General features: G+C 42.1%; 1 protein-coding gene across 1 annotated transcript; it reads right to left on the bottom strand.

Annotated features, from left to right (window-relative positions):
* Positions 1-1,436: 1,436 nt before the first annotated feature.
* On the bottom strand, positions 1,437-10,222 carry zpd (zona pellucida glycoprotein d). The gene is made up of 10 exons (XM_030052801.1): positions 10,068-10,222; positions 9,852-9,903; positions 9,663-9,770; positions 8,401-8,609; positions 7,363-7,520; positions 6,478-6,592; positions 4,523-4,650; positions 3,085-3,268; positions 1,978-2,083; positions 1,437-1,594 (listed from the first exon to the last, which is right to left on the bottom strand). Exons 1-10 carry the CDS (start codon positions 10,086-10,088, stop codon positions 1,473-1,475), a joined length of 1,203 nt encoding a protein of 400 aa, XP_029908661.1. The 5' UTR covers positions 10,089-10,222; the 3' UTR covers positions 1,437-1,472.
* Between the last annotated feature and the right edge of the window lie 369 nt (positions 10,223-10,591).

Raw genomic sequence — 10,591 nt, 5'->3', positions numbered from 1 at the left:
GACCTGTCATCCCGTCCCAGGAAGTTCAACCATTTACACTTGACCCCTGGAGTCAGGTGACCCCAACGACACTCCCAAAGACCCGAGACAGTCATCACAACAGAGAGGAGCACCAACGAGCTGAGATTCCCCACAGTCTGTCAGAACTGAAGAAGCTTCTTGGATCAGAAGTCAAACATCTTCAGGTATCTTCAGACAAGTCCAGTTGGCCTAAAGTCAATTCCAGGTGGACGACTTAACTGCTGGGAAACTAATTTGTGGTTTATAAGGGGACGATTAGCTGCTGTCAGGTGTTCAGTATCTTGCTCAAGGACCACGGGGAAGACCCTTTGACACTCTGGAGGAGCCAGGGACCAAACCAGGAACCCTCTTAGGAACCAGTCGACTCCTCTACCTCCTGAGCCACTTTGCTTCTACAGTGGTGGAAAAAGGTTTTTGGACACCCTTAAAATTTTACACAATCTCACAATCTCAGATATTATCATGAAATATTTGTGGGGAAAAAAAAATTGTGTTTCAAAAGGTGTAGCTGCAGTAGACAGATACAAATTATATTTTTTGTTTATTGTTTACAAGAAAAACTAACAAAACTAAATTCTTGACAGTTGAATCTGTATCTTCAGGCGTGTTTCCTGCGTTAGGTCCCTCATTTTAGCCATTTTTGTGTCTGAAGAACTTTCAGATGTGCTGGCTTTATATAGACACCAAGCTTGGCAACAAAAATTGTGTCTTTTAATAAAAAGAACAACCTTCATCACTGCTACCAAAATGACCCAATACTCCAAATTTCTTATGTTTTTTTATGGAACCAATCAACTTTAAGTTTTTAATGGATTTTTTAGGATTTGTTTAGTATTTTGGCTGTGACTGTACTAAAAGAAATTGCACTTGAAGACCTAAGAGTGATTTGTTAATGCAATATTTCACAAATGCATGGGGTGTCCCAAAACTTTTTTTCCCACCACTGTAGATTCTCTCTCTGTGGGAGCCATTTTGATTTCTCCAAGTAAAAAAAAAAAAAAAATGATGCCAATGTGTGTTTTCTTCAATGGCACAAAACCAGCCTGCATTAGTTTCAGGAGGAACCAGGATGCATCCTAAAATAATCGTCACTACACACACACACACGCCGAGTCCAGCTGCAGCTGTTTGGTTGGTCCGCAGTGTTTAACCATTCCAAGAACGTCCCGCGTGGCTTTGTAGTGGCAAACCACACCAGCCTTGTTCTCGCTACACAGCCAAACACAAGCTCAGCAGAGACTGAACCAACCCTAAAGAGCATTTATGAGTCCCTCTAAGTTTATCATCTGGGCTGTATGGTAATAACTATAAGCGACACTCTGAGTCAGTCATGAGCCTGTAAACCCTCCACTGGTCCTGCTGTGGAAACAAAAAGCTCCTTTAAGTGTTCACAAGAGAAACCGAGAGGATGAGGGTGTGTTTTATAGTTTTATTAAAGCTTCAGCAGCATGTCAGTGCTCCTGGAGTCGTGCCAGCCTCCTTCTGCCCGCCTTGGCCACAGTGATGAGGACGATGAGGAAGAGGCCCACGATCCAGATCCCTGCGACCGGCAGCACCGCCATCGCCACTATGCCTGAAGCAAACACACACACACACAAAATACACTGAACACACACTGAGAAGCAGGATGAACATCACGCAGCAACATGTGCATCTACAGGGCGTGCAAAATGCACTTTACATTTTTTTTTTTTACAGCTTTACTGATTTTGTACCAGAACCAAAAATCGTTTCTCATGTAAAAAAAAAAAAAAACGTGTTTCTCATGTAAAAAAAATCCTTAAAATCTGCAAAACTAAATAAAATGCAACATTTATACAGATTTTATGAATTTGCATAAATCTGCACATTGATATATGAACAGAATGTGTAGATTGAATGATTTTAAAGTTAGAGATGAGAAAATAAACAAACATAATAATAAAAATGATAATAATGGTGCTAAAAAAGCCGTACTAGACTGAGGCCTGTGTGGCATTTCGATCCTGATGGGGCCGTAGGACAGCAGGCCTGCGGCAGGAGCTGCTCTCACGGCCTCCCTCTTACTGATGGATTTACAGTTCTGCAAAGAAAAACACAAAACAGTACGAGGTGTGATTTCAGAGTGAAGACATCAAACCAAAGATACGACAAATGTTAGGTCTCCTCTCGCTGCAGACCGCTCTGCTTTCTCCTTTAAATCTACTGAGACAAGAGCTTCTTCTCATGTGGCTACAACGCTCAAGGTTCATACTGAATTCATGAATTCATGTGTGAAAGCCCCTCGATTGATTTCGAAACACCTGGATTGGTTGAGCCTGTTGTCCAATCAGCTGTTGCTCCCATTTCACCAGGTGAACACACACGACCGAGCTGAGGTCATGAAACCTGGGAGAAACTAAACGCACCTGGCCGAGTGTGTGTATCATGGATCACCCTAACCAACCCTTACCTTAACCCCTGACCTAACCCCCATACTGGATTATGATTATGATCCAAAACACTGGAGGAGGCCTTGAACACACGACCCCCCCGTGCCACAAGCCTCTTGGAATAAAAGTGATGGTGAACAACAACAGAGGAACAAGAGTCTGACCCGAGAGTCTAAAACTATTCCACTTACAAGACTGAGTCTCCTGCAGGGGGCAACACTGAGCACTAACACAGGCTGTCCTGAGGAAAATGAATTCAGGTTAATGGGACTTTTCCAGAAAATCAACTCCATAAAATAGTTTGTGTGCATTGAAAAAAAATATCAGTAGCCTCAATATTACTGTTAATCTCATTTCAGACAATGAGCTGAGTGATAATGACAGTGATAGTCCAGTTAATAATAAATATTGAGATTATTTGATAGCATCCAGTGCCATTAAAATGTTTAACGTGCTCAGCACTGCCCCCTGTTGATCAAAAGGCTGCCCTGAACTTATTTTCCCAGCTCTCTGCAGTCGGCTGTGGTTAATCTTTCTCTCAAGTCTTTGGCACCAACTGAACCCCCAGATTTGCTTCAGGTACTCTGAAGCAGTTGTGAAATAAATAAATAAATAAATAAATAAATAAAAAGGATCATATGACTTGGCTCACAGGCTTGCAGGCCTCGGTGTCGTCGGGCTCACACAGCTGCACGGTGCAGTGCAGGTACAGGTCGTGAGGCGCCGCTGTGAAGCGAAACATGTCGAAGCTGTAGCGGACGGCGGAGCTTTCCCCGTTACCGCCCGGCTGTCCCCGCGTCTCACCGAGGAAGCGGACAGTTTGGTCACTCACACACCTGGAGGGGAAAGAGAGAGTGCGTGTGTGTGTGTGTCCTGGTGGACGCTGACAAGGTCAAAACACTCACTTCCATGCATGTGTGTGTTTTTGGAGCCATTACTCCTGAGCTGACAGGGTTGACATTAGATCCAACTTTCCAGTAGGCCTAATTCTACATGAAAAGTCACATTGTCCATGTTTGTCTGCACAGTGTCAGCTTTGGCCTTGACTGTTAGCTGTCCCTCACAACTAAGACCAGGTTCACACCACAAGACCAAATCTGATTTTTGTCAAATCCACACTGGAGGTCACGTTGATTTTATGGAGTCGGAAAAAGCAAAAAACACATCACATTTATGCGACGCTGGGATGTGAATGTGATCAAATCAGATTTTATTTGTTCTGGCCACTCAATAATTTTCCAACCTTCATTAATGGCAATTGTGCCAGAAATGGTTAAAACAGAGAGTCAGATGTGACTGCAGCTTGAAGCACTGATGCCTGTGAGGCTGATGTCTGCAGCAACAGTGAAGCCAAAGCTCATACCCGTGCCTCTCTACAGCTTTTTATTTTGCTTCCACATATGAAACCATGTCATCGTTACCACAGCAACCAGTGCAGACAGTTTAACACAAATCTGACTTGATCACAGCAAATGACAGCGGACAGTTCAAGTTCCAGAATCAAGCAATTTTTTTGTGTTTGTTGGCGCTGTGTGTAGGTTTGTATTTATTTATTCATATAATCCTTTGTTTTAATTCTCTTAAAAAAAACACTGAGTCAAAGATTCTGCAAATCAAGTGCAGATGATAAATTAAGTAGATTTTTTCCTGATATTCATCTGGATCTCACACCCTTGTCTTACCAAGACCTCGAACATGAGGCTGTTTCACACAAACCAGATGAAGATAAAACCTGAACGTGAGGAGTTTGGTTCGTCTAGCGGGGTTTTTTCACTGAAAACCTGCTGCCAATAAAGTAACCATGGAGACCCAAGTGCTTGTTCTTGACCATTCTGACCACTGAGATGTTCTGTTTCACTATTTATAAAATCTTAACCAAACAAACATGTTTTCAAATTTGATGGAAGTTTGATGGGAACAAACAGAGGAATGAGATCCAGGGAGAAGTTTGGGAGTTTCCTGGGAGAATCAGGAGCGTCTGTCCTGAGATCAGACGTGAAACACATGGCGGCAACATGTGCGATATCAGCCATAAAACACTACCACTGAGGGACTGCAGGGGTCGCCAAAGTCAACGTGTGCCTCCTCACCCGTCGAGCAGCAGTGTGTGAGCTGAGTCCTCGGAGGCGTTGGGCCTCGACGACTGAGTGGCCCAGCACTCGTCGACCCGCAGCAGGAAGAACCCGGCAGGCTCCGTCACCTTCACCTCCACGTACACCTGAGCAGACAACAGCCTCAGTCACACACACACACACACACACACACACACACACACCATGGAGCTTCAGCGTGGGAAAACAAGAGATTGAGCTGAACGGGTCGGCGGCTTAAAGAACTGGTGATGAGAGTTAGCTGATGGAAGGAAAAGTTCATGTAAGGCTGTAACGGAATAAATAAATCAAATAAATAACAGACAATCATATCAGTCAAGTTCATTTTTAACTTTGTTTAATGTGCATTTTGTCTCTTTTTTTGGCAAATAAATTACACTCACAAGTGTGGGGGGGTGGAAAGAGTATCAGGTGTGTGTGTGTGGCATTGGGGGAAGGAGATGAAGTGAGAGAAATGATTTAACAAGGCACAGGATTATCATGTATATTTTTAAAATGATCTCAATAGCTTTTTTTTTTTTTTTTTAAATCAATACCAGTACATCACAACACCTCTAAATTAATTTATAATATTGTTTTAGTCATTAATCAGGTCAAATTGCCAACATCAGCTGACTGCAGTTTCACCAAGAGTTTCCTTTCCTCCGTTCATATCTTGATAAAATTAATACTTTTGGTTTTTTTGGCTGCAGGTCAGACTGAGGAAATCATTCAAAGACGTCGTTTTGGGCTCTGATCCCTTCCCATGAGGACTTTGTCATTATTTTTCCACACTTTACAAACTAAATTATTAACTGGGAAAAAAATACTTAACTTTCATTATTTTGAACACTTAAACTAAATAACTGAAAAAATATGCGCGCTTGTGTGCAATCTGGATTAGTCCACATGCTCAGAGAGAGTGTTGTGTTTTTTGTCCATGCATGTAGATGTTTTGCTTTCACTGCACAGTCTTAGGAAGCAGCACTGATGTCCTCATGAGTGCCAAGTAAGTTAGTAAACCTCTTTAATGAATATTTTGGTGGTTCTTCATCAAAGTGAACCTCAGTGTGTATTAGTGGCACGTTGGACTGGCTGCTTGTCCTTTTCCCTCTCTGTAGCTCCACCCGGGTGTGAATACCTGATTACTAAACCAGGTGCACCTTGTAGTGGGATTGAGGCGCCTGAGAGCTCCTGAGTCTGCAGCAGAGAGGAGAGCTTTCTGCCTTTAAGCCCCTAAACGGTGGAGCGCGTTGATGGCAAGCTCACTGGGTTACACTGCAAAAACGCAAAATCTTACCAAGATTATTTGTCTTATTTCAAGTCAAAAATGTCTTATTTCTAGTCAAAATATCTCATTACACTTAAAATAAGACATGATCACCTCAGAAGTAACTTGTTTTTAGACAATTTTCACTTGTTTCAAGTGAATATTCACTTGAAACAAGTGAAAATTTGCTTGTTTCATTGGCAAAATTTGCCAGTGGAAAAAGTGAAAATTCACTTGAAATAAGTGAAAATGAGCTAGAAACAAGAAACAAATTTTGCCAATGAAACAAGCAAATTTTCACTTGTTTCAAGCAAACTTTCACTTGAAACGAGAGACAGTTGTCTAAAAACAAGTTACTTCTGAGGTGATCATGTCTTATTTTAAGTGTAATGAGATATTTTGACTAGTAATAAGACATTATTGACTTGAAATAAGACAAATAATCTTGGTAAGATTCTGAGTTTTTGCAGTGTATATTTTATAGTTTTTAATTGTAATTTTTAGTTTTTATTGTCTATTGTTTCACGTTCATTTTATTTTTGTGGTCTTTTAATCTTGCAATGTGAAGCACTTTGGGCTGCATGTGCCTATATCGCTGCCTCTCAGCTGGGGATCTTGTGTTGCCGTCATATTTTTGGTAGTGTTGTATTCATGTTAATAAATCCCCGAGCGGCTGAGCACCCACCTTGTCTCTCAGCTCGATGGTGGGCGCCCCGCGGTGAGCCTCGCTGTAGCTGCCGTCCGTGTACAGCAGCATCTGAACGGTGGCGTCCAGTTCATCCACACGCATCACCTTCTCACTGCACAGAGGACACGGCGGCGTGTGTGTGGTGACGAGGAGTGTAACATCACACAGCACACACACAAGACACACACACACTGCAGCGCGATGAGGAAAACCCTGCTGTGGTTTTATCTGGGAGGCAGACACACAGTGTGCACATGTTTGACGGGACAGAAAAAGAAAATGTGACAACGAGACAGAAATAACTCGACCATACGACCCCAACGATAATCAAAAGACCACGAGGATGCAGATGATGCGCTCGGCGTTCGCGGCGGTAAAGTAAACCGCAGGCTGATGGTACAGAGGCTCAGCCGGCTGCACTTATGGGATAATGTCAGACTCCAAGCCTGCATGGTGACCAATGAGATTTAGTTGTCCTGTAGTCTGTAATCACTGGTGGCGCTCTGCTGCACATTGGACCCCCATTCGTTTGCCCAACATGTTCCTCCAGCGCTAAAAATATGCCAAAATAAGAATTTGAAAATGCTCCGAGGTAGGAAATGAACTCAGAGAGACATTTTAAAAGTAAACAAAAATCAAGAGGTGCTTTTCGTACTTTTAATTATAGCATTATATGTGATTGAGCTTCAGTTGTTCAACAAGAGTTAAAAAAAAAAAAAAAATCAGGAGTTCTAGGAGGAACATTTAAAGTCATTTAAGTTACTAATACTAAGTTTTTTCCAAAGAAAAATCATCCCTTTGTGCCTTAAACTTTAAATCTTGCACTCATTAAAAATGCACAGAACTATGAATATGCAAATGTTAGTGGTGTGACGTCCTGACCTGGAGAAAGGGATGACTGGGAACGGCAGGCTGACGGTTCGGATGTACGGATACACGCAGGTGTAGTCGATCTTCACGAGCGGATCCCTGATGATGTTCCCGACGGCCTGAGGGTCGGACAGCAAACTCAGCGAGTACGAGACGTGAGTGATGTTCCTCTGGAGGAGGAAGAACCAAACACACACACAAATGAAAAAAAGAGACTTAGTTAGTGTCAGAGAAAACATTTAGGGCTTTTCGTGCTGCAGAATTTCAAGCCCCAGAACTTTCTATTGACTTGAACTTTAATCTTAAAGGAACAGTTCACTCAAAATAAATAAAAAGGTGTACATCCAGATAGTTTGTGAGGTTGAGGTGAGATTTCCAGTCTGTCCCACCTCGCCATGGGACAGTGAGGCTGGACGGGGACTGATTTGTTTTGTGGAGCTCAAAAACGTTCATGTGAAAACCTCGACAGCTCTCTCAGGGTCATTGAGTTGTTCACGTGACTCTTTCTGTGACTTCACAAGTTGACAACGCAAATATTTCCTGCTAAAAGACAGTGGTAAACTGTCTGCCCTTAATTTGCCCTCCTCTCTGGTGGAGAGTGTTTTTCAGCTGATCCTTAAAGGAATACTCCAACATTTTGGGAAAAAAGAAGTTAATTTGTGGTGGATCTTCCTCTACCTTCGGTGGTGTGCAGATCATTTTATTTAAGAAAAATCCCAAGATGTGTATTTCAGATCCACATGATCCACAGTGTAAACAAGACAGCTTCAGGGCTGCTGTAAGGTTTATTTTTTCACTTTGACAAAGTCAGGCTAACGACTCCCATAGACTTCAAGTCTTTATGCTAAGCTAACATGAAATGCTACTCATACAAACAGAACCACTGGACATACAGAGGTGAAGATGGTGTCCAACATCTGGTCTCAGTCTGGGGAAGTCAGGAAAAGGCTATTTTGAGCAAAATGTTGGAGCATCCCTTTAACTTTTGAGCCAATGGGAGTGAAACTTTACATGAGGGCGTGCTGCCATTCCTCCAGTTTGCAGTTTTACCTCCAGCGGCTTCCCCCCACAGGCGGCGTACTGCTCTGTGGAGATGCGGGACGTGTAGAAGGCGTCGCCGGCGATCACCTGGCGCTGGGCGCGGCACGAGCTGTTGGGCAGGTGCAGCGCCTCCAGCGGCACGTTGTGGTACCTGAAGAAGTCCTCCAGCACCCTGATGGCTATGAAGTCTTTACCGCACGTCACCTTGATGCCTGCATCTGCAAACAGAAAGGTGTGTGTGACGTGACAGACGCTGTCCTGCAGAAGATCAGACCTGAGTGCTAGAGACTTACACATAAAAAAAAAAAAAAAGCCACTGTGATACAGGAAAATGGAACTAAAACTATTTTCAGTCAGTTTCCATCCAATCGAACCTCAACCTGCTTCATCTGATTATGAGCTACTACCGTTTACACTACTGCCAGTCATACTAGAGGTTTTTGGCAGCTTTTCATTATTGTTGTTATTTTAAATGATCAATAAAACAAAAGCTGGATCGGGTCGTGATTCTTCAGTGAACCATTTTTTTTTTCCCCAGGTCTTACATGTTGAGCACGATGTTAAATTAGAGACTCCATTCTAAATTCAACACTGATTGTGATTAATAAAAACATAACAATCAACTTCTCCAGAGAAGTTTTCACAGAAGTTGTTGGTTTAGGATTAAATGACAGACAATAAGAACCTCAATTCTGAGTCAGTTTAGTTTTTTCAAGCCAAACCATGATTTAAAAAAAAAAAAACTAAATTGTGTTGAATCATTAAAAAAAGTTAAATATTACACTTATGGAACAAAATGAATCTGACCTCCTGAAATATGACCACATTTGCACTGAGAACAAATTTAAAGTCAGGATTAAGACTCTCCTTCAGCTTCAGGTCTCCTCCTGATCCAGCTCACAGCATGAAGGATATTAAACCCTTCAACTGCAAATTTCCTTCAGACTTCAAAGACATAAAAAAAAAAAAAAGTACAATATCTCTGTATATTTCTCTTCTGTATAGATAGACTTTTTACATATTTCTTTATTTTATGTAGTATTTTAGTACGATTAATGCATATATTTATACACAATGCACACTTTAACAAATTTCTAATACACGTAGCCTATGTTTATATTTCTTATTTGTCTATTTCTCATAATTTTACTTAGGCGTATAATACATTCTTCTCTTGAGAATCTGAGCCACTGTGTCTGACCCAGTTTCCCCTCGTGGATCAATAAAGTGTCTCTGATTTGTGAAGTCATGTCGGACCCGTGCAGCCTCACCTCGGTCGCAGCGCTCCGCGTAAAACCCGAAGGCGCACGTGCAGCTCGTGCGGTCCGGCGCGAGGAGGCACCTGTCGGGGTCCGTGCACAGCTCCGGCCTGCAGGCCCCTGGACAAACACACCTTCAGCACTCTGCGGCCAAGAGCTGGAGCCGCATCATGACGTTTGGACTCGTTTTTCCTTTCTTACCCGCAAAACCGGGGCGCGTGAGGCCGAGGAGCAGCATCGGGAGCGCGCACAGCTGGTGTGAGGAATGAATATTTCAGCTGTGAAATGATGAAGCATTTATTCACCTGCAGCCTCACCTCTCTGATCCCGCCCGAGCTGACCGACTCCAGACTCAAATAATCTCACAAATAAATCCAGGCCATAAAAAAGTTGCTGCTCAGCTTCATCACAACCCACCTGCAGCACGAGCACGAGCATCGCTGTTTGCTTGTTTGTTTGTTTTAAAGATGAAATTGGCTTTAATATTTTTTGTAGGCTAATAAACACGATCGTTGCAGACAAACTGCTGCTCCGTTTGAGTGACACACCTGCTGCTGCCCGCTTAATGAGGAGCCGCCAGGGCCGCTGCTGATTGGCTGCTCCTTGTTTTAAAATAAATAAATAAATAAATAAATAAAAAATAAATAAATAAAAATAAATAATTAAATCAAAATAAATTAAATCAAAAAAGAAGAAGAAGAACGTACTATCATTATTATTTTATTTTATTGTATTTTTTATTTTTAATTATCCTTTTATTTAGCCAGGAAGGTCCCACTGAGATACAAAATCTCTTTTTCCAGGGAGTCCTGGCCATTATTCTAGTTATTATTATTATTATTAGTAGTAGTAGTAGTAGTTTCTGTATTGCCATTAGTGTTATCATAAAACAGTAAAATTAAAAGTCATCCTTGTCATCTTCATTCAGAGTAATATTAGAC

This window comes from Myripristis murdjan, chromosome 6 (genome assembly GCF_902150065.1).
Source record: "Myripristis murdjan chromosome 6, fMyrMur1.1, whole genome shotgun sequence".
In the NCBI taxonomy this organism is placed as follows: domain Eukaryota; kingdom Metazoa; phylum Chordata; class Actinopteri; order Holocentriformes; family Holocentridae; genus Myripristis; species Myripristis murdjan.
This window is presented reverse-complemented; position numbering and strand designations above follow the sequence as displayed.

What these genes read in the sequence shown, in the direction of transcription:
- zpd (XM_030052801.1), bottom strand. Translation starts at nt 10,088, where the DNA reads ATGCTCGTGCTCGTGCTGCAG. An exon ending in TGCTCGTGCTCGTGCTGCAG is followed by an intron (nt 9,904 to 10,067) that starts GTGGGTTGTGAT and finishes TCCTCACACCAG; the next exon opens with CTGTGCGCGCTCCCGATGCT. An exon ending in GCCACACAGGCCTCAGTCTA is followed by an intron (nt 1,595 to 1,977) that starts GTACGGCTTTTT and finishes TGTTTGCTTCAG; the next exon opens with GCATAGTGGCGATGGCGGTG.